The sequence below is a fragment of the Lepidochelys kempii genome, chromosome 1 (genome assembly GCF_965140265.1).
Source record: "Lepidochelys kempii isolate rLepKem1 chromosome 1, rLepKem1.hap2, whole genome shotgun sequence".
Classification (NCBI taxonomy): Eukaryota; Metazoa; Chordata; order Testudines; family Cheloniidae; genus Lepidochelys; species Lepidochelys kempii.
The window spans coordinates 289,514,341-289,539,214 of record NC_133256.1 but is presented as its reverse complement, the minus strand read 5'-3'; the positions used below and the strand labels follow the sequence as shown (position 1 = coordinate 289,539,214).

The 24,874-nt window shown below is 40.7% G+C and overlaps 1 protein-coding gene across 9 annotated transcripts in view; it reads left to right on the top strand.

The window, feature by feature from the left end:
* Nucleotides 1-24,874, top strand: part of SRGAP1 (SLIT-ROBO Rho GTPase activating protein 1) — a 233,446-nt gene that overhangs the window by 129,180 nt on the left and 79,392 nt on the right. For 8 of the 9 annotated variants that reach the window (XM_073327901.1, XM_073327898.1, XM_073327897.1 and 5 more), the window contains one exon: nucleotides 7,291-7,353. The exons of the other annotated variant lie outside the window; for it this stretch is intronic. In XM_073327901.1, coding sequence (XP_073184002.1) covers nucleotides 7,291-7,353 — 63 coding nt within the window. The remainder of the gene's footprint in view (nucleotides 1-7,290; nucleotides 7,354-24,874) is intronic. 9 annotated transcript variants of the gene reach the window in all.

Here is a 24,874-nt window from a genome sequence, read left to right as displayed (position 1 = left end):
CAGTGCTATAGGGCCACAGCTGTGCCACTGTAGCTTTTTAAGTATACACACAGCCTTAATTTATTAGTGGAGATTCTGCTGCAGCTTCCCTTTAGACAAAATAGTAACGGTTACTAGAATAATTGTGTATTATGGGAAGTGCAGCGTCTTCCAGGCACACTAACATCATTTTTTTCCTCAGACTGTTATTTCCAGGAACTGATTCCACTGCAGATTATCTCCTTTTTGTCTGGTATCATCTTGTATGTTTCTGCCACTTTTTCAATGAGGTCAAAAGCAGCATTTTTTTTCTATACTTAGTTCTTTCTCAGGCAGAGAAGGGAAGGGAAATTCAGGAGACCTCTTTAAAAAGCTTTAAGACCCAAAATGCCTAAAAAGTGCAAATAAAGAAGTATTTCAAGAGGAAACTCTGGAAATGATACTTATAAAGTCAAGGGATGATCTAGCATCAGAAAACTTATTTGCACATTTAGGGGGAGGCTTGTGGGGAGGGGGGGACATCCTGTTCCAAAAGTATTAAGTCCTGATTATGAAACTGATCTCTTTTTTTTCCTGTCTAGGTTTTCAGGGTCAAAATTGGGTTAGTTTAATCTAATTCAGTATTGCCTACTCTCACTATACGATCATGATTCTAGCAATTTTGGGAGGTGTTTTTTTACCTGTCTTATGAAAACGTGATGAAAGACTGCCAACTCCTGAATTTTACCTTCTTCAAAATGGCCACTGTCGTCTTTTTACTGTCAATGGGTCTGTTATGAGCTGGGTGAAAACCTGTTATGGATTGATCTAAAACCATATTCACCCTGATGTGTGAACGTGCCCTTCACTGAAGATAGTTGAAGAAAATAGAGGGGGCATACCTAAAACAAGTCCTAATAGAATCTGCCCAGAAACTAGCACCAGGTGGGCAGAGGGTTCCACTGGGTATTGTGACCAAGTGTGGGAGGGGAGGTAGGTGGGAGAACACACACACACTGGGAACAGACAGCTCAGATAGAGGGGCAGGGCAAGAGTGAATAACAAAAAAAAAAAAAAAAAAAAAAAGCCAAGCACAGCTTGAGTACAGTGTGAGTCGGGAAAAAAAGAGAGAACTTTTGAGTTTGTTGGCTGAACAGGCTTGGGGCTCTAAGCTAACAAATTGCTCCTTTTGTTCTTGGTTTCTCCTGCATTTGGAGAAGCAGGACTTTGTACATTCTTGTAAATAAACAAGATTGCATAAGAGAGAATACCAGACTCCATCAATTTCTACTCCCAACTGGTACGTTCCCAGGGCCCCAGAATTTGACTAGCCACTTCGGTTGAAAAGGGAAACAGGTCTGAAGTCAGCAAGATGTCTGCCATTCCCTACAGTCTGTCTGCATATGAAAGTCAGGGTGCCCTTTATAAAGTTGGCTGCCACTAGTTCATAATTGATGTTCTGTGTGCTGGATGAACCCTGAACTAATTGTATCACCATTTTGTAAAATAGAAAAAATGCTGGTATTAGGTGAGGAGCTGGCTGAAACTTGGGTTTTCTTGTTCATGGGAAATTTCAATATGGTAAAATTTGCATTCTGATTTGGAACAAAACCAACCAATTTTACAAAAATTTCCCATGAACTGGAAATTTTAAAAAAATGTTTGGGAAACATTGTCACATGGTGTTTCTGAAAGGAAGTATGCTCCCTTGGACCCGACAGCTGCTGGCTGAGACTGATAAGAATCAACTTCAGTCAGCAGCTGCCAGGGCGCTTGCATTCTGCAGCTCCAGGGCAGCCCTGCTATGTGGACTGCCCTGGGGCCAGAGACCCCCAGCCTCCTGGGCCAGCTGGCTCACCAAGCTACAGGAGTCTGACAGCACAGGAAGACAGCTGGCCTAGGATTCTGGAAGCTGTGGGGTCCCTAGTCCCAGGACAGTCCACATGGTCGGGCTGCCCCAGAGTTCCCTGCCTTAGCGCAGTCTGCATGGTCTGTATGCTTCCAATTTAGTGCTCAAGCTTTTCTGCCTTTTAGTTGCCAGCATATAAAAGCAATACAGATTGCAATTTTATGTGCAAAATGAACATCACCGTAACACAGAGCCTCAAACAGCAGAGTTCAAACCTATTAAAATGCTGTGTTTTTGCAGATCTTGTCAGGCAGATGGGGTAGATGTGCTTCAATTGAACAATAAAGAAATAACAAAAACCAACAGATGTGAAGAGTATCTCACAGAACATTTATACAATGATACTAGCTGCTGCTGTGTCAATAAACAACTGTATTAATACATATACACAAAATTCTTAACTAGAGTTGTGTATTTATAGTTTATAAAAACTTTATTTCTTTGGGCAGAAATCATAACGAGCTGAGATGAACATATCTCCAATATTTACAGTAAAAGAGGTTGGGGAAGCCAAGCACAATAAATATTTAAGTTCCATAATCTTGTAATTAACTGGAATTATGACTACCTACCTGCTGTAGTTGAAAATTATAAAAACACATAGAGAATCTCTGCATCATTTTCTTCTCATTAAGATTTAAAGGAATTACATTTAACAGTTAAAGGCTAGATAAACAATTAATCACTGCAAACTGGTAGATCTGGGCCAATTTTACTTTGGTTTAGCTATCTGTCTATAGAGAGTCACTACAGCTGGTGAAAGCTGTATTTTTTACAACGGCTTATATATGATCTTTTCTGAGCATAACAAGCCGACTCATTTAAGAGAAATATTCCATGAATAGTGTCACTGAATGCTGTAACTGATGGTAAAATAACATGTCCCACACATAGGTGTTAACAGCATTTCAGGAAAAATTCAGCATAATTAACTATAAAATTTAAATGAAAACCAGTCATAATAATAATTTTGGGCTCAGTGCTGCTCCAATTGAAACTGATGGGAATACGTGTGCTGAGTCAGTGGGAGCAGGCCATTAGTGTGTAGTAAAGTGTTAGGTAATGAAAAGTAAACAATAAATCTAATGAAATCTTGATATGCTACCATTATGCATATATGCCAGTGCTGGTTAGTGTTTAAAGTGTCATTAGAGAGAGCAAAGCATGTATTGTTTAGATTTTATAATTTGTTGGCAATCATCTTTTTTCTCTCTTGCAGTTTTAAACATTAGGTGTGAGACTTTGTTTCCCCAAAAACAATTCCCACCTCTCCAATGTCAAGTAGTACAAAATAGGTTTTATATTCGGCCCCACTCTTGCATATGTTTATGCCTGTGTTTAACTATAAGCATGAGAGTCGTCCCATCGATTTACAGGTGCAGGTCACTAATTTGTACGGTTTCTGGATACACTGATATTTACTGTACCAAATAAATTTAGGAACAATAAATATGTAGGGTTTTTTTACATTTATTGTGATATTGATTAACACCATTTGAAGACAATCGATATACTTTGAAACTGGATTAGGAATTACTGTAATTGGTTTAGTAGAAGTTGTGTTTATAGTTTAACACAAGAAGATCACTATTAATCCATTCTTATGAGGTTGTATTAAGGCCTGTGGTCTTTGCTTTTCTCTACAGTTGTTGGATCTGTGTTATCTCGAAAATTTTAAGCTGAATGAGGGTTACACCTCAGTAAATTTCTTGAGGTTAGAGTGAAGACCAAGGCTTCTCAAAGCTTGTTTTTAGGATCTTGAGAGACTGGTAAGAGATACTGACTTCGCTCCAGGAAAAGGTGTGCTATATCTTGCATGCTATAATTTGGCTTTGCTGAGGATAACTCCCAGAGGAAGGTAACATTCAAGCATACTAAAGTACTGCAGGAGAGGAGAATAAGTAGCATGACTGAAAATGAGGAGGGAGCTGTTAATAACTGAAAAGAAAAGCACTGCACATCTGAGGCATACACACTATATATTACACACTAAAAGCCTTGTTACTAGCCCCTTGAGCCATTTTTTCCTGATGTTAAATACTAATGCAAAATGCATTAGTTCTTGAGAGTTAGTCCATTGGACTGCTAGGAACTGGGGGTTAACAAAATCCCTTCACTTATTTATCCCCTCTTCCCCCCCCCCCCCAATTACAATGGCTAAGTCAGAAATAAACTGCACATCAGCTCCATTACAAGGTTCACTCTGCAGTTCCCAACCTCTGTCTGCTGGGGTCTCTCTTGTGATGAACTGGTAGAATGGGTGCCATATTCTGTATCCCCTCTATCCATGACCCTGCACAATTGCTACTCTGTCCTTTTTTCTGGCCATTCTCTGTCTCTGCTGTCTTCAGTCTGTTCTTTTCCTGCTCATCTTGGTGTTCTTTGTTTTGTTTCTCTTTTTTACTTTCTATTTTATAATTTTAGCTTTCTACTTTTAAAGCTCCTTCTCTCCAGTGGATTTTCCTCTACCCACCCCTGAGCCCCATTCATCCAAAATCTTTGTGCTGCTTGGGAGAGAAGAGAGGGGCATGCCGGGGATGATCATTGGTGGTTCTATAAAGCTGAGCTACATGTGAATTTGTGGCTGTGCTGAGAACTGCAGAAGCCGGGGAGAAGTTTGAGCCAGGGAGCTGCTTCCTAACACAGGAACATATCCCATGGCTAGTTGATTTAAGGCCCAACAGAGGAGCAGTAGGAAAGGCACATGGTTTTCAAAGTGGTACCAGATACTTTAACTGTAACAGTATTTGCAGTGGGCACATCGTATTGGGTTGCCTTCCCTTTGCCCCCCCTTCAACACACACCTGAAACTAGTCTGGGCACTTGCCTGCCAGATTAGGAAACACTGCTTTAGAATCAACATTACTCTCTTTGGGTTTTGATTTGTCAAGTTCGGTATTCAGGCAGTAAAATGTAGGATGTGAAAAAAAATTGGAAAGCGTCCAGCGGAGGGCAACAAAAATGATTAGGGGACTGGAACACATGACTTATGAGGAAAGGCTGAGGGAACTGGGATTGTTTAGTCTGCGGAAGAGAACAATGAGGGGGGATTTGATAGCTGCTTTCAACTACCAGAAGGGGGGTTCCAAAGAGGAAGGATCTAGACTGTTCTCAGTGGTAGCAGATGACAGAACGAGGAGTAATAGTCTCAAGTTGCAGTGGGGGAGGTTTAGGTTGGATATTAGGAAAAACTTTTTCACTGGGAGGGTGGTGAAGCACTGGAATGCGTTACCTAGGGAGGTGGTGAAATCTCCTTCCTTTGAGGTTTTTAAGATCAGGCTTGACAAAGCCCTGACTGGGATGATTTAGCTGGGGATTGGTCCTGCTTTGAGCAGGGGGTTGGACTAGATGACCTCCTGAGGTCCCTTCCAACCCTAATATTCCATGATTCTATGATAATGCTGGCTGAAAAATATGGATGTATTGAGTTGGGGTTGGGGACTGATCTCGCCTCAGGGTTTCTCCATGGATTTATTTCCAACCTCAAGTCCTGGTGTATAGTCTTGTTACTACCATGTTGTTTATATATCTTGGTCTGCAAAAATATTTTTAACACAGGCTGATCATATTTAGTTCCATATAAAAGATTACCTGAAGGAAAACAGGTCTGAGTTCTGTGAAGTGATCGGCAAGCTGCAGCAGAGTCATTCTGGGCTACCATAAAGCAGGATTGTTAACTTTTAGAGGTAATGTGCCAAATAAAGCAATGAAAGGAGTTTAGAATTTTTTAGGATGCTTTTACTGTGTTTCAGACCAATGATTTGCAATATGTTGCAATACATCATGTATCTTTACATGGTGTACTATAAACTATGTAGCTTGCAGTACTTGCTCTTTAGTTATCATAACATAAAATGCATTAGTCTGGATTTTGCAAAGACATTGAAGTAGTAAGCCTTGTTTGCTAGACTTTCAAATGGCAGAACCTACTTGAAGGAGAGATTCAGCATTAAAATATTCCAAACTTTCAAAAGCATAAAGAATGGAAAGATTGTGTGTGGTATCTGTATAACAGAGCTTCAAAACTGCTGTCTTGATGTGGAACTGGATTCTGTTACGACTTAGTTACCAAAGCTGATTGTCTGTTACACAACATGAATCTTGCTAACCCTTTTCCGTCTTCCAGGCTCTCAGAAAATGATCAAAAATCATCTTGCCTTTAAGGCTTCTAATAAAAATTGAAAACTGATGGTGTAGGTGTGACATAGCTTTAAAACATAGGGACAGTGGGGGGAGGGGAAGCAAATGAAAAATGTCTGTTCCAGAAATGTTGTTTAATTTTCTTGGAAAGTGTACTTGATGGCATGTCTCCTCTGGCTCTTCGGGGAATTTGGGTGTAGTATAAAATGTGTGTTTAAGTACAGTTATTCCTACAGGTGTTTCACTGATGTCTAAGTATGTAAGTCGCTAAGATGTGAGTTGCTATGCCACAGATGATTTTTCTTCATCTAATATATAAGCATATAATGCTTTCCACAGCTAAAAATCTCAGTCTATCATGAGATTGGTTTTCATTTGATTTTTAGGCTAAGTGGTGGTTATCAGTTTACTCACAAAAAGCAAAAATGTGTTGAGATCCCACACTGTAGTTTAGCTAGATGCTATGATGATAGGCACTAAAGGAAAAATATTAAAAAGGCAGTTTGCCAGAGTCTATGAATCTTTTACATAATTGCTTTCCAAAGACTGCTGTACAATTGCCTGCAACTCTTGCTCAGTTGCCATCATTTTCATCTGACTGAACTGTTACATGGACAAAAAACAAAGGAATCTATTTGAATGAGGCTCCAATTAAACTCTCCTGTTTTGACATATTTGCTTTCTTTACTAACCAGTGCCAAGTATTTCTTCTCTATGGGTCATAATGAAAGCAAAGACTCAGTGCAGAAAAGTTAAACAAAGCTTTTCAGCTCTCTGTTCCATGAAAAATTATGCAGTTGTTTATCTGTTTCAAAGAGGAACTACAATTACTGCTTGCATAAATATTTACACAAAAGTATAGTTGTATGTACTGAGAAACAAAGGCTACACTCATGATAGAAATGGATAGGATATCCTAGAATGTTATGTTACAAGTGGTTTATTATGTATGTGTATTGCAACAGTTGTAAAACAGTATACAGTTTTTAAAAAGCCATATAACATTAATCCTAAACTTTAGCCTTTGTGTTGGCACCTAATTTCCTGATACTTCATGGGAATCGCACTCTTAAATCACTTCTAGATCTCCTATTAGAAAATTTCTCTCCAGCTGTTGTCTGTCTCTATATCATTGAATCATTAATTTTTAGTGTACTGGAATTCTGTCAAAATGCCATCTTCACAATCTTTATTGTGCTAGCTTTCAAATATGAATGAATGATGAATGCAAATTTCTGTGGAGATTTAAGTGCCTCTTCGTAATAATTTCTTTTTAATTACAGAGCAAAGAGATTGCATTCCAGCTTCATGAAGATTTAATGAAAGTTCTAAATGAGCTTTATACGGTAAGCACATTTAGTTAGCTTCTGTTGCAAGAACTGTTTTGTACAAATTGATTTCTGCACACTGTAAGTATCCCTTTAGATGACAACCATTGGTGCTGAAATTAGGGGTGGTGCTGCACCCCTTGGCTTGAAGTAGTAATAACAGACAATAAATACATGGTTTCCATCAGCAGCACCCCCACTATAAAAATTGTTCCAGCACCCCTTATGGCAACTTGCACCAATAGAAATACCACAGTATTTTTGTCTTGACAAAGTCCAACCAGTTGTTTTTCCTCTCAATGTTTCGCTGAACTTTATACATTTCCTGAAGTAGGTAAACATGCTTAGTGCAGTGCACACCTTATTTATCAGCTGAAATGTTCTGTCTTGCATGCTCATTATAACATTTCCCAATCATTCATAATTTTTGTAAGAATTGATCCTGGAAACACTTACATTGTAAGCATCAAGTAGTCCCATTGAAGTCATACCACTATGCCATGGCTTCTAATGAATATTGAATTCTGTCACAGTATTAATATTTAAGTGTGAGTTTTGTTTTAAGTAGGGCTGTCAAGCAATTAAAAATTAATCAATTAAAAAAATTAATCACAATTAATCCTGCAATATTAAATAATAGAATACCATTTATTTAAATATTTTAACATTTTTTACATTTTCAAATATATTGATTTCAATTATAACGCAAAATATAAACTGTGGAGTGCTCACTTTCTTTTTGATTACAAATATTTGCACTGTAAAAAACAAAAGAAATAGTATTTTTCAGTTCACCTAACACAAGTACTACAGTGCAATCTCTTTATCATGAAAGTTTAACTTACAAATGTAGATTTTTTTGTTACATAACTGCATTCAAAAATAAAACAATGGAAAACTTCAGAATCTACAAGTCCACTCAGTCCTACTTCTTGTTCAGCCAATTGCTAAGACAAACAAGTTTGTTTACATTTACGGGAGATAATGCTGCCTGCTTCTTATTTACAGTGACAATTGAAAGTGAGAACAGGCGTTCACATGGCGCTTTTGTAGCTGGCATTGTAAGATATTTACATGCCAGATTATATTAAACATTCGTATGCTCCTTCGTGCTTCGGCCACCATTCCAGAGGACATGCTTCCATGCTGATAACACTTGTTAAAAAAGAATGCATTAATTAAATTTGTGACTGAACTCCTTGGGGGAGAATTGTATGTCTCCTGTTCTCTTTTACCCACATTCTGCCATATATTTCATGTTATAGCAGTCTCGGATGATGACCCAGCACATGTTCATTTCAAGAACACTTTCACAGCAGATTTGACAGAATGCAAAGAAGGTACCAATGTGAGATTTCTAAAAATAGCTACAGCACTCGACTCAATGTTTAAGAATCTGAAGTGCTGCTCAAAATCTAAGAGGGATGAGATGTGGAGCATGCTTTCAGAAGTCTTAAAAGAGAACACTCCAATGCGGAAACTACAGAAGCCGAACCACCAAAAAAGAAAATCAGCCTTCTGCTGGTGACATCTGACTCAGACAATGAAAATGAATATGCATCATTCCACTCTGCTTTGGATCATTATCGAGCAGAACCCGTTGTCACCATGGACACATGTCCTCTGGAATGGTGGTTGAAGCATGAAGGGACATGCGAATCATTATGGTATCTGGCACATAAATATCTTGTGACGCTGGCTACAACAGTGCCATGTGAACGCCTGTTCTCACTTTCAGATGACATTGTAAATAAGAAGCATTATCTCCTGCAAATCGTAACCAAATTCGTTTGTCTGAGCGATTAGCTAAAGTAGGACTGAGTGACTTGAATGCAGGTTTTTTTATATATTCAGCAGGAGTTAAGTGTGGGAGGAGGCAGGGGGTTGGGGCACAGGATGGGGTGAGACGGGCTCTGGGTGGCTCTTACCTTGGGGGGGGGCCTCCCCGGAAGCGACAACATCACTCCGCCCCCAGAGCTCCCATTGGCCGCAGTTCCCATTGGCTGTGGAACTGGCGCTTGGGGCAAAGGCTGGGTGCAGAGCAGTCTGTCATGCCTCTACCTTGGAGCTGAGCTCAGGGGATGTCGCCACTTCCAGGGAGGCACAGAGCCAAGTAGGGAGCCTGCCAACCCCCGCACCCCACCCCACCCCACTCCAGGAACCTCCCGGAGCATCCAGGCTGCCCCCACCCCAGGATTTAGTCAGAGATATATAGTTCAAGTCATAGACAGGTCACAGACCATGAATTTTTTTTTTACTGCCTGTGACCTGTCCATGACTCTTACTAAAAATACACGTGACTAAAATTTGGCTCTAGTCATGAGCAATAAACAAAAACCATAAAATTATTGCAACCTTTTCAGTGTGAAAAAAGTGAAGGGAAACAGTTGAATGTGGTTCAGTTAAGTGAAAGGTGGACTGGTATTGATCTCTCTCTCCTTTGGTTTGTTCTCTTCCTTGCATTTTTTTTTTAATGGAATGATCAGTTTCCACTCATGCAGTTGTTAAAATTAAAATCTTTGAATGCTGACTGGCATTCAGGTACCCCCATGCATCTCTGAATTCCCTGAGTAAGAAGAAGGATTCAAGTTTTTAATCCACTGAAAATGGTGTATGAGGAAGGATTTATAACCTGTAGCATAATTTATTATTTTATAAGAAAGGGTCATTAAAATTACATGACTTTCCAGGTTTAAAAAGCTGCTGTGCTCAAAGATGGATTAAAGACCATCAGAGAGAAAAAAAGTGAGCTAGTTATTAGCTGTAATATCAAGTAACTGCCTCTTTAAGGAGCAGGTGTGGTCATTGTAAATAAATTATGTTTTAGGATTTCTACTGGTTGAGTTTCTCAGTAAGGACCATATCCTGTAAATAGATATGCTTGGGCACATCCCTGTATCTGTGCAGAGCCCCACTGATTTCAGCCGGGTTCCACGTGGCCTCAGGTATCTGCCCAGGTGTGTCCATCTGCAGGACCTAACCCTTAACAGAGACTTGAGCTTGTAGGACCAGATGGAGCCAAAGCAGGGACTTTTCATCCTTTAGACGTTCCAGGCAAACCTTCTCTGTCCCACAGTGATTGGTTGTTTACTCCAACCCTTCCCCTCTCTCCTCAGTCTCCTCACATCAGCTTCACTCCACTCCTGACCCACTTCCCCTGTCACCTGCATCCCCTGCCTTGTCTTTTCTTTCCATTTAGCTGACCCCTTCTAAGTAAACCCACCCAAAACAAAACTAATCGAAATCATGGCACTAACATGATGATTGCTGCTATCACACTGTTGACTCTGCTTGTGTGTTCTAACCCTTTCCCCACCCTACATCTGTCTTGTCTATTTAGACAATAATGTCTCATTGTTTCCTTGCATTCCCCCATCTGTCTGTTTCCATCTATTGTCTCTTATTTTATACTTAGATTGTAAGATCACTGATGCAACAACTGTCTTTTTGTTCTGTGTTTGTACAGCGCCTAGCACAATGGGGTCCTGGCCCATGAGGGGTTCCCTGGTGCTATGATGATACAAATAATAATAATTAATATAATCATTCTAGCAAGCCTTAAAGAACTTTTTTAACAGCAAGTTACGTGTTAGAGAACTTTAATACTCTACCTGGTTACTTCAAGATCATTGGCTGGAAGCAAACTATTATTCCACATCCAAAGGAATTATCTTTTGAATGACACGAGACCGTACCCTCCACTCCAAACATTTTAGCAGTTCAGGCAAGCCTGGCCATTCATACTTCCAGAATGCCCAAACTCTTTATACTGTACAACCTCATTTATCCCAAGGTTTTGTGGGACATTCAGAACTTCTTGATAAATGGATTGTGTTGACTGGGGCTTCTCTATGGGCATCCCTGCTGATTTTTGTTCAAAAATTTATAAATGGAACCTTTTAAAACTTAGGCTTGATCTCATGTGCAGATTGCTAAGTAAGTGGTGCAGGAGTAGTTTTGGAAATAGTGCTACAACAGATGTTCTAAGCTTTTTGTATTAGTGAGGGAGCCAGAAACAAAAGACAATTTCAAAACCCTTCATTGGAAATCCAGTCTTGCACGTCTACCCAGGGAAGTCATTTTTAGCCTGTTCAAGGATGGCTCTCAGAAGACCTAATCTAAAGCCTGCTGTAGTCAATGGGAAGATTTCAGTGGTCTTTGTATTCGTTCCTTAAAGTCAATAGACAATGTTGTAGATTGAGAAAGAAGAAACTAGCCCAAGAGGAAAAATGGAAGAGAGGTCACAAAAGAATTCAAGCTATTTGTCACCTCCTATCGAGTATAAAAAAGGCTTATAATTTTGAAAAATAGCTCTTTTTTGCTCAAAGGCATTTTAAGAATTTGAAAGTATAAGCCTATAATGAAACCCCAAACTCTGACCTTTGAGAGAGGCTACAAAGTGATATTGCTTCGTGTTCAGTATGACAAAGCTTAGAATTGAAAAACATGTAAATGAGATGAAATATCTCCAAAATTCAGGCACACTCTGGAATACTAAAAACCTACTGACACTTTATGGAAAACAATCTTTTAGAGACCATTATGTTGATTTATACTTTCTCTGTCTCTTTCCCTGTTTTCATGAGTATGGACTTCTCTATGAAAACAGGATTCTTGTTGCTTAGGATTTCATCTGTTCCTGTTGTTTTCATAGTCACTCTCTATTTGTAACATAATTAGTGTTATGATGTCATAAACAGGATTGAGGTAATAAACAGCAGGAACAGATGATCCTGGCTTCCAGTGGATAAGCAAAGAACCATGTTGATTTTGGGGAAGCATAGATTCTGAGTGCTGAGCCCCCTTTTTTCCCCCCAGTGGGCAAGAAGGGCTTCCCTGGAGGAATGATCTATGGAAAATCCCACAAGAGAAACCTCAGTTTTCCTCTCCCATAAGCCCCTACTTGTGGCTTCTTCTGTGGGAGGAGCCATCTGGCCCATTGTGTGAAATATTCTTGTACCTCGTACATGATACTGAAATGTTTAGTGCATACATCTGTGTATTATTTCAAGACAAATAGTCTATGTATTTTAATTTATTTCAGTAAAATTCTCACTGGTTTCTGCACTTGTTCTTATTATTATTCAAAACATTTTGCAGAAAATAATCAAATATTTAAACTTCATGGTGAAGTATTGCAAATTCAGTACATTAAAAGTGACAACTATTTTTAATTATGTATGTACTTTCCTTTTAATGTGCCAGTCAATCAGTGTTTTCATGTTTCCAGCACCCCACCCCAGCTGCTTCACCCCTTTCTCTTGCTCCAGTTTCTACTGCTCCCTAAATCAATGTAGATTAGTAATTAGCACTCTGAGTTTCTTCACAAGTGTATAAACTGTTGGAGCTAAATATCAGATCTGTCACTGCTGATGAGACTAGAAAGGGGGATATAATGTGTTCTGCAAAAGTAAATTCTGGGGCCTGAGACAGGCCTGGATGGTGTCAGCGTGTACCTCTATAGATTGTGCATGCTGCACTGGGACCTGAAGGATTGCCCTCATTAAGGGGGTGTGTGTGTGTGTGTGTGTTAGATGAGGACCAAATATGTTTCCAACTTTTGCTGCTGTTTGTTTGCTTGGAGAGACCAGTTTTCATATATTCCCAGTCCAGAAGGGACCACTGTGGTCATCTAATCTGGCGTCAGGCCATAGGACTTTCCCAAAATAATTGCTAGAGCATAGTTTTTAGAAAAACATCCAATCTGGATTTAAAAATAGTTAGGAATGGAGAATCCACCACAACCCTTAGTGAATTGTTCCAGTGGTTAATTACCCTCACTGTTTAAAAAAAAAAAAAAAAAAAAAAAGTACACCTTCTTTCCTGTCTGAAATTATCTAGCTTCAGCTTCCAGCCATTGGATTGTGTTATACCTTTGTCTGTTAGACTGAAGAGTCCATTATTAAATATTTGTTCCCTGTGTAGATACTTAGACTGTAATCAAGTCACCCCTTAACCTTCTCTTTCTGCAAGGTTGGGTTAATGAGGCAACAGAACATCAGTTTCTACTGTAGAGCCTCTTTGCAACAGAAAAGGCTCGAGCTTTAAAAAAATAAAACAAAACACTTCCAGGCAGGTGAAAATACAAAAAATCTTGGAATCTGTCATTTCCCACTATCTCTGCCCATGCTTCATCAAAAGGCTGCAGACAATCCAGTATCCACAATCCACAGAGGTACACACTCGTAACTCCCAGACCAGACTTTTCAGGATCTGCCCAGATTCACCAAAATGAAGACACTTGTGTCAAGGTGAACGAGGAGTACTTGTGGCACATTAGAGACTAACAAATTTATTTGAGCATAAGCTTTCGTGGGCTAAAACCCACTTCATCAGATGCATGCAGTGGAAAATACAGTAAGTAGATAGATATAGATATACACACAGAAAACTTGAAAATATGGGTATTGCCATACCAGCTATAATGAGAGTAATCAGTTAAGGTCAGCTATTATCAGCAGGAGAAAAAAAACTTTTTGTAGTGATAATCAGGATGGCCAATTTCCAACAGTTGACAAGAAGGTGTGAGTAACAGCAGGGGGAAAAATAAGTATGTGGAAATAGTTTTATTTTGTGTAATGACCCATCCACTCCCAGTCTTTATTCAAGCCTAATTTAATGGTGTCCAGTTTGCAAATTAATTCCAATTCAGCAGTTTCTCGTTGGAGTCTGTTTGTGAAGTTTTTTTGTTGTAGTATTGCGACTTTTAGGTCTGTAAGCGAGTGACCAGGGAGATTGAAGTGTTCTCCGACTGGTTTTTTAATGTTATAATTCTTGACGTCTGATTTGTGTCCATTTACTCTCTTACATAGAGACTGTCCGGTTTGGCCAATGTACATGGCAGAGGGGCATTGCTGGCACATGATGGCATATATCACATTGGTAGATGTGCAGGTGAATGAGCCTCTGATAGTGTGGCTGATGTGATTAGGTCCTATGATGGTGTCCCTTGAATAGATATGTGGACACAGTTGGCAATGGGCTTTGTTGCAAGGATAGGTTCCTGGGTTAGTGTTTTTGTTGTGTGGTGTGTAGTTGCTGGTGAGTATTTGCTTCAGGCTGGGGAGCTGTCTGTAAGAGAGGACTGGCCTGTCTCCCATGATCTGTGAGAGTGAGGGATCATCCTTTTGGATAGGTTGTAGATCCTCGATGATGTGCTGGAGAGGTTTTAGTTGGGGGCTGAAGGTGACGGCTAGTGGCTTTCGGTTACTTTCTTTGTTGGGCCTGTCCTGTAGTACGTGACTTCTGGGTACTCTTCTCACTCTGTCAATCTGTTTCTTCACTTCCGCAGGTGGGTATTGTAGTTGTAAGAACGCTTGACAGACAGCCCCCCAGCCTGAAGCTCTTTCACCTGCACATCTACCAATGTGATATATGCCATCATGTGCCAGCAATGCCCCTCTGCCATGTACATTGGCCAAACCGGACAGTCTCTACGTAAAAGAGTAAATGGACACAAATCAGACGTCAAGAATTATAACATTAAAAAACCAGTCGGAGAACACTTCAATCTCCCTGGTCACTCGCTTACAGACCTAAAAGTCGCAATACTACAACAAAAAAACTTCACAAACAGACTCCAACGAGAAACTGCTGAATTGGAATTAATTTGCAAACTGGACACCATTAAATTAGGCTTGAATAAAGACTGGGAGTGGATGGGTCATTACACAAAGTAAAACTATTTCCACATACTTATTTTTTCCCCCTGCTGTTACTCACACCTTCTTGTCAACTGTTGGAAATCGGCCATCCTGATTATCACTACAAAAAGTTTTTTTTCTCCTGCTGATAATAGCTGACCTTAACTGATTACTCTTGTTATAGTTGGTATGGCAACACCGATTTTTTCATGTTTTCTCTGTGTCTGTGTGTGTGTGTATATATATATATATGTGTATATATATATATATAAAAAATATACACACTACAAAGTTAGTTTGACATAAGCCACCATGCATCAACCTAGTTATTCATGTGTCTACACTTAACTTTGTCTCCCACCTATGTAAGCTAACCATTATGCAAACACCATCTCCCCGAGTGGCGTTGAACCATGGATGATATACTGAGGTCGACGCAGCGCAAATGTAGACACTACATTACCTGTGTTGACACAGCATTCTGACCTCCAGGAAATCATCATGTTCCCCTTGGCTCTTCTTGCAGCTCTGCAAATACTGGATGATTGTACATCCTATGCTTGCAATGCTCATGACAACAGTGCAGGGCTATGCAGGCTTGATGCTTCTGTCAGAGATAGTGGACAGCGACAAGTCCCACAGGGGTTTGTGAGATTTTAAAAATAGGCATGAAAATTATGGGATAGAGATGACAGTATGAGATGGAGAAAGTTGCATGATGGAAACATGACTCTGCAATCCCGGTCATCCCTCTAAGACTTGTTTCTGCCCCACCATGCATTGCCAAAAACTTCTGAAAAGACAGTGGATGGTAGTGAGTTGTACACTGCAATACCTACCTACGGTGCACCTCACTGTGCATCAAAACAAGCATCCTTGTGAGTACGCAAAGTGCCAACACAAGGTGCCAACTATGCATAGACACAGGCAGTGTACTAACTGTGGTGGTTTATGGTAGAGAACATGCGGTGAGCTTCAGGTGGTGGAATCTCCATCCTTAGAGGTTTTTAAGGCCTGGTTTGACAAAGCCCTGGCTGAGATGATTTAGTTGGGGTTGGTCCTGCTTTGAGCAGGGGGTTGGACTAGATGACCTCCTGAGGTCTCTTCCAACCCTAATCTTCTGTGATTCTTCTTCTTCATGGTCCGCAGAGAAAGTGAGAAATAATTCTCTTATCTCTGATCCAACTCAGCGTCAACCCAGGTTTGATTTTCTGCAAAGGCAACAGAGCCTTCTGAATCAGTTTTGTACCAGACACGGAATTTGCGCTGCAGTGGAATTTCAGTGGCATTTTAGAGACAGTCCAGTATGTCAATGTGGGTAGCCACAAACCCTGACACACATTGTTGAGGACTGCAAAATGACTCAACTTTCTGGAGGTCTTCATGCATTAAATATCGTTGATAAGAACGCTGTGGCTTGGCTTGGATTGCATACACCAAATAAATAAATAAATCAGAGTATCCGCTTTCATTTAAACACAGTAAGTCCCTCTAGACCTTATGGTAGAGGAGACAATCTTGAAAAGATCACCAGAGTGTAATTTATGCAGTGATGTCTGCCTGTGTCTGCAAACAGCCTGAAACAATAGCTTTAAGAGGTGTTAATTGCTTCATGTACCTCAATGGGCATTTGCTGCTCCAACTGAGAAACTTGACCCCAGGAATCTGGCCATGAGCCTAGGGCCTTGGATTGCCTTAATCCAGCCTTGGCCATATACAGTTTTAATAGATTCAGAGGGACTGCAGTAAGTGGTAAGTAAACTGTATTTAAACCTGGATTTAGAATGATCCTTTTGGTGTTTCTCCACTCCAGTCAAATCATTTTGCAGAAGTTAAGTGATAGTAATGACGGACAATATGTGCTGTATGACAGGTTTCAGAGTAGCAGCCGTGTTAGTCTGTATTCGCAAAAAGAAAAGGAGTACTTGTGGCACCTTAGAGACTAATGCTCAAATAAATTGGTTAGTGTCTAAGGTGCCATAAGTACTCCTTTTCTTTTTGTGAATATCTGCTGTGTATATCAAAAACCAGGAATTTTTGAGGCATCCTAAAAATACGTGTTGGTATCCTCTACTCAGCTGTCAAAACCTTCTGCCCTGACAATTTTTGTAAGCAATACAAAAATCTGTGGCATGCTGAAGTCTGAAAATGTGGGGGATAGTGCAAAATAAAATGAATTTAATATTAAAATAAATAACACGGGCTGTTGTACCGATTGTATATCTCATTGCCTTATATAATTCATTAAAAATCTCCAGTGTTTAATTTTAAAGGAAGTTGCTACAGAATTTTCAATTTTCATTAGGAGTGTCACCTAATACAATGATGATACACAGAAGTTTATGTCCAACTTATTGCATAGTACTAGAGATTTGATAGATAGTGAGGTCAGTAATGCCAAGATGGCAGTAAAACATCAGTGATATTTCCAGGACTTGCATCAGAGATTGGTATGGAAGTGAGTAGGATGATGAAAATGTCTAATATCCAGTCTCCTAACAGTCCTCTGAACACAAGTGTGAGAGACCAAGGAAAATGGGAAATTAGTATAAGATTTTGCTTTATTTCTCTTGGGAACTGCCAGCTGGCCAGATTAATGAATCTCACACACACTCAATTTCCAGGAAGAAATACTACTTTACTGGAGGGAGTTTTGAAATAAATCAAAGACAGTAATTTCAGCAACAGTAAGCTGGTGTTCTGTTAAATGTCTGTTGATGTGGACACAGCAGCAAAATGAGGACAGACGCATGCATGGAATTAAGTGGCAGACCACAACTTTAACACGGGGGAGGAGCACTACCCACTCATCACCCATACTTTCCTATACCAGCCATTTAATTGGTTCCAGTGCTGCAGGACTTACCATAGAACCCATAAGGCGGGGTATGCTCTCTTCAGCCCTACCCCGCAGGACTCAGTTCTTTCTGAGTCCTAGCACCCTTCCCCGCCCCCACAAGAGGACCGAGGGTGCAGCAGGGTGAGGACCTCAGCCCCCGAAGGCCAGAAGGTCTCATCCTATCACATGAGCCCAAGGCCCAACACCAAAATCCCAGGTCTTTTACCTCTAGAAATCTTTCTTTCTCTTAGCTGCACTGGAAACCAGCCACAGGAAGTGCCAGCAACAAGCTTGGTCACTCTCCACCCAACCACGCCACCTGGTATCGCACCACTTGCTCAATCCATGTCTGCACATGCCGTAGCCGTATGTCAGCACCTCCATCTGATGGATATACACCATCATCCCTGAAAACTTCTGGCCGATTGTAATGGATGTCTCCATGGTGTATCATGGAACCCCCCTTTCTCCAGGAATATCTTGGTGACCCCATTATTTACTTTTTCTAATCTTTCCCACCAGGGCTCTAGCCCTTTTTTGTCAGTGAGTGCAGAAGTGGTACAACCTGATCCCACTGCATGCCTCTTGTGGATACTAACAGCTTCAGCACTGAAGCCCAGCTGAGATCCGTCTGCTGTCCTGGCAGCGTCTTATGGCCCCAGTGCAATATAGGGTGCCAACAAATCCAAATATTGCGTACACTCTGGGTAGCTTCTAAAACAAACAAGCACATTGGGTTACGTATGTTTCGCCGTTCCCTGCCATCTTTTCCTTGGTGCAGACATAAGTCCTGTAGCCCTTGATTTTTAGTGCTCTATTGCCTGCACCTAACATGGTCCAAAACCCTCTGCAGCCACTGACATTTCACTAATCCTGAAAAAGTAAGTACTGCATTTACCCTGGTGAAGACCACAGTAGTGCAGGGTGTTTTTCAGTACCATGCTGAATTGATACCTTGTCAGGAAGCTGCCATCACCACATGAGAACAACAGGCCTGGTTGCAGGCCCTGGATTTTAGTGAGACTCTTATCACCTTTATGGGGAACAAGTGCTTGTCTGCACATTCCTTTAACGCCACATAGGTCCCTCTTCCCTTCTGGTCTGTTTTTGAGTACTGTAAGCACAAGGACACCACTCCTGCACAGAGTTGCACATCTGTTACATTTAACGCACTCTGGGACCTGTCCGCAGCTCTTATAGACGTCAGCTGACTCACTCTCAAAGTGCCAAAGAAGGCAACAATAAATGTCGCCTTAAATAAAATGGACTGCCTCCTACAACTGCAGCCCCAGGCAGAGCCTTTGGAAACTCCAACAGAGTGGGTAACCTGTCGTCACTCTAGCCCTCACCCCTCCAGGACCACCCTTCTAACAGTTTCCTTGCTATGAAATGCCCGCATGGGTCTGGGAAACCCACCAACGTACTCCAGAAGGATAGGCCCACTAGCCGGCCAGAGATAGTGAAGGGAGCCCACCAGTGGTGGGTCAGAGGCACCACTTGTTGTGACCCCTGATGTGTGGGTATAGGCCACCCACAATGAAGCCCTTCCTGTTCCCTAAATTTCGCTAATTCTGAACGGCTGGCCTTATAGGTCCTTAGAGTCCTCAGGGCAACCAAGTTTTCAACTAATTCTACTGCTGTCATGAGCCAATATCCCCAAGTTGTTGGGACAATGGGTGCAAGTCCCTGCTGGCCAGCTGGGTTTGTTCCTGCAATTGGTCATCCTGAGAGCAAGAGAGCATCAGTAACACCATTATCCACTTCCAGGACATTTTCTGCATGATAAAGGATGTTAAACCACCCACAGTGTAAAACAAAGGCCGTCACCAGCCTCATTTATTGTCTTATGACAGGGATAAATCATGCATGCAAATCGTGCAGCAAAGTCATGAAAGGGGCTAGTAATGCAATAAAAATAAGGTATTCAAAAGTTTAACAAATGGGGGGGGGGTGCCAAAGATGATCATAGAATACCAGGGTTGGAAGGGACCTCAGGAGGTCATCTAGTCCAACCCCCTGCTTAAAACAGGGCCAATCCCCAATTTTTGCCCTGATCCCAAATGGCCCCCTCAAGGATTGAACTCACAACCCCAGGTTTAGCAGGCCAGTGCTCAAACCACTGAGCTAGCTCTTCAGCTAGGGAACCATTTGGTCCAGGGCTAGCCCTGGACATGGTTCCAGGGCCACACTCATGTGGCTCCCGGCCTCCTAGGGAGCTCCCAGGGGAGTCGTAATGGAATCCCTCCTGTAGCAGGCAGAGCCCCCATGCCAAGGGAGGCAGAGGTAGACCCTCTGCCCCTGGGGAAAGAGGCCCCAGAATTCTTACCAGCCTTCCTCTGCAACTTGAGGACTGCTGTTGCTGCTGCTGGAAGCAGATGAGTAACCGTTTCTCTGCTAGAATGGAGCCGAAAGAGGTTCCACATAGCCCCTGCGCTGGGCTAAATCCTGAGATCTGGGGATTGCTGGTCAATTAGCACCCCTGTCCCCCAGCTGGCTAAATGGGTGACAGAGGCTCCTAGGGGGAGGAGCTACCTATTGTCCTCTAGCAAGTGTCCCCCTTTCACCACTTGCCCCATCAAGTTCCCCCACCCATTGATGCAGTTGAGTAGCGTTTTCATGATAAACAAGGGACAAGACTATTAATTATGCAGTTTTATTATAAAAATTAGATTTTGTTCCTTCTCTCAGCAGATAATGTTAACGTCTCGTGATATATCTTGGTGCTCTGGGCAGCTCTGATAGTTGGGGGGATGGGAAGTTTTCAACAAAAGAAGTTTAAATTTTTGAGCCAGACCTCAATCCACTATTATGAAAAATGCAGAGCGATGGGAACAATCCTATAACGTGATAGCAAAGAGGAAATGAAAAACAGCCTTTTAACAAAAAAACTTCCTGCCATGTCCCCACAAAACCCAGTTGTCTTACATAGTACAAATTACTTTCTTATTGATGGATCTGCACAATGAATTTGTGCATTTAACTAAAATAATTATCCAATTTTTCTGTAATATGCACTTCACCATGATGCGTGAGTGCCATATACTGCCCTCCATCTACATACTGAACTCCTATCAATGACACTGAGGCTTCCACACTAAAATCAAGAGTAATCTATTTCTTTGCAAATAGAACACTTGTAATTTGGTGCAGCATAACCCTTTCCAGCCACTTTTAGGCTGACTTTGTCATAAAATAGAATATGAGGGTTGGAAGGGACCTCAGGAGGTATCTAGTCCAACCCTCTGCTCAAAGCAGGACCAATCCCCAATTTTTGCCCAGATCCCTAAATGGCTTTCTCAAGGATTGAACTCACACCCCTGGGTTTAGCAGGCCAACGCTCAAACCACTATTCCTCCCTCTAAGATGATCATAGAATACCAGGGTTGGAAGGGACCTCAGGAGATCATCTAGTCCAACCCCCTGCTTAAAGCAGGACCAATCCCCAATTTTTGCCCTGATCCCAAATGGCCCCCTCAAGGATTGAACTCTCAACCCGGGGTTTAGCAGGCCAATGCTCAAACCACTGAGCTAGCTCTTCAGCCTTTGTTGGGGGTCAGAAATCCTTATTTTAAAACATCTGTAATGCACCTATAGCACCTGCTAAATTGGTAGAATTAAACTCATTTTATTTTATAGGAAGACTGATATTGCATTTACAGATGTCTGTCAAATACAGAACAGGAGCGCACTGTATCTGTCATGATGACAGCCCAGCATTTGTGAAATTATGACCTTGCTCTTCCTCTTCAATGAACACTTGATGGCAGATCAATAACCACTTTTGGGACTAATTAAAGTCACTACAGTGATGTATATTCTGACAGTATGGCCTATCAGTTCAACAGTTTGTCAGGCAATTGAGAGGAGCACTGTACATTTCACCAGGATATTTGTTCCAAATAATAGCTTGAGGACCCAGATCAGAACTCTTTGTACAAGAAAATCTCCCATTGACTTCTGTAACTGAATTGGACCCTAAAAGAATTGCCACTGAAATATCTAAGTATTGATGAGCAAGATGGATATGTATTACTGATTTGATTATTTTTTAAATTGTTTTTAATTTTAAAATGCTGCCATTAGGCAGGAAATGCATCATAAATCTTATTGATCTTTGTCTTGATCTTGCATTAACTTTGAATTTTCCAATTATGTTGTAGATTTGCACAAAGAGTAAAACATCCATATATTTTTGAAATAGCGGTTTCTTTAAAAAATATTTGGAAGTGAAGGTGTTTGTTTATCTCATATGGAGGGCTTTTACTAAATAAACAAAACAATAAGAAAATAAATTATAGGATAATTTAATCATTCCAATAGAGAGGCACATTCTGATGGGCAGCTTTAAAATTTGTACTGAGAATTTGTAATTCATTTAAAGAGACACTGACTGGCAGTTTAGTTGCAAAATGTAGGATGTTTTTACATTTTCATATCAGTAGCATTTTCATAACTTCTTAAAAAAATAAACAGGGTTTTTGTTTGGATTTCAATATTCTTATGCAGCATTTGCATTGTAACATTGCACTTCTGCATGAGAACCAGAAAGTGAAACAGACTACCAAAAAAATTAAACTAACGAGTCTGTTTTCTGAATTTAGAATTTAGAGTCCATTCCACAAGCTTTCAGTAAGCAGAAGACTTGGGCAACGGAGGTTTTTACCAATCTCTTCTATGATTTGACATCATTTTAGACCCTCTAGTGCAAAAAGAGAGAGAGAACATCCCGCAAAACATGGTAGAAAATTAAGAAAAAGAGCTAACTGTGCAACTTCACATGCAAACTTCATGTTGTCTGTCTGTCTTGTGGGAACAACACCAAAAATGTTTGGGCCCAGTCACCCCTCTAATCCCTTTCATTTTGTGCAAATATCTGCCTGCTGCCTCTGCAATTAAAGTGTTGCTGCTATTACTGGTAAACACCCACTGGCAGAACCTGGGGAGGACTGTGTTTGTGAGCTCTCCAGAGAATTGCCTGAGAATGATGTAATCATAACAATGCATGAAATAGGAAGTGCCATCAACAAAACACACTATACACAAGCCAAATGCACAAAGTAAGGGCTGGTCTATACTTTGTGCACCGATTTAACGACACCTGTTAGAAACTGATATAGTTAAAATAGAATAACCTTCCAGTGTGGATGCAGACACATCATATATATGTTAATGTCACTGCTGATATCACTGCATCTGCACTAGGGCTGCACTAATTTAACTGTATTAATTTCTAAACCAACACGGTTCTCTCGTTGCAAACGCTGTGTGTAGACCAGCCCTTGGTATACTGCAAAAACAGAACAGGAGTACTTGTGGCACCTTGGAGACTAACCAATTTATTTGAGCATAAGCTTTCGTGGGCTACAGCCCACTTCATCGGATGCATAGAATGGAACATATAGTAAGAAGATATATATACACATACAGAGAACGTGAAAAGGTGGAAGTTGCCATACCAACTCTAAGAGGCTAATTAATTAAGATGAGCTATTATCAGCAGGAGAAGCTCATCTTAATTAATTAGCCTCTTAGAGTTGGTATGGCAACTTCCACCTTTTCACGTTCTCTGTATGTGTATATATATCTTCTTACTATATGTTCCATTCTATGCATCCGATGAAGTGGGCTGTAGCCCACGAAAGCTTATGCTCAAATAAATTGGTTAGTCTCCAAGGTGCCACAAGTACTCCTGTTCTTTTTGCGGATACAGACTAACAAGGCTGCTACTCTGAAACCTGCAAAAACAGACAAACGCAAGTCTCTTCCAATTCTAGTAATTGTATGTTTTACTTATAACACTAGCAGATACGTTTTCAGATGGAAATGTGAATTTGAAATGGACTCTCTGTTCCTCAGGAGACAGAGTCAAGGCCTGGCTTCAGGAGAGGGTGGAGTTGACAAAGATTTGCTTTGGAAGTAGTGTCTATTGAGGTGCTGTGGATTTTGTAATCTTTACGTGTAAGGAGAGGTTGAGATGAAGAAGGAGCTCTCTCCAGGGATATGAAGCTTGAGGGAATGGCACTCCAGTCTGGGCTTATTGGAGTCCTCCGAGAGAGCTAGTTCCTAGCAGTATTCCCTTAGTGCTGCTAGCTGGAATGTCACAGCTTCTGTTTCATGTGTAAACAGTTGGTGGGGAGTGTGAGACACCGTTATATCTCATCAACTAGACTACAGGGGCTCTCTGGAAAATTGCTTCACATCTGAGTGCCTAGTTTGTTTGTAAAACAGCACTACTCAGGCTTAGCCACTTTTGTCAAGCAACTTGAGGTCTGCAGTTGAAAAAGTGCAAAGTGTCATTATGCCCTTTTTACTGGCCAAAAAACTGAGACAGAAAAACTAGATGACTTTCCTATTTGGCCCGGATGGTGGGGTAGGCCTTGGCCTCCGATCTAAAAGAGCATGGTTCTCATTCTGAGGCTGGCATGCTTCTGCTGAAAAAATCTTGTAGGCCTTCTATATAAAAAGTATCTTCTAAAGGCCACAACCCATATTTTTAATTTCCTTTTCATGTCATCTTTAATGGAATCTCATCACTTGCTGTTCTTTTCAGTGTTTATTTTACAAAACAAAATTATTGAAAAATTATGATCTGTTGTATTTTATCAGTTCTTTTATTTCATATATATATAACATGAATCCCTCTGCATAGATTATTTCTTGCTGTTAGAAGTGCTTTTTAGTAAGAATGCCAAATGTAATGGGTAAAACATAACATTCAGTTAAATTTAAGCAATGTACAACTGGGACCCAATAGGCCTGCATTTTGTACCCAGCTTGACCATTGCCCTGCTGTATCGCTGCTTCCTCTTCCAAACCTTTGTCTGTCTTGTCTATTTAGATTGTAGGGTCTTTGGGGCAGGGAGTATCTCTTACTATGCAAATGTATAGTGCATAGCGCAGTGCCGTGCTGTTCTGAATGCATCCTGCCGTAATATAATAATATCATTTCCATATATTAGGTATTTTTGCATAGAAGCTGTAATCCTATGTTTGCAAATGTATTAAAAAATCAACTCATTTTGAAATGCTGTACCAAATTTTCTGTGTTCATTAAGGA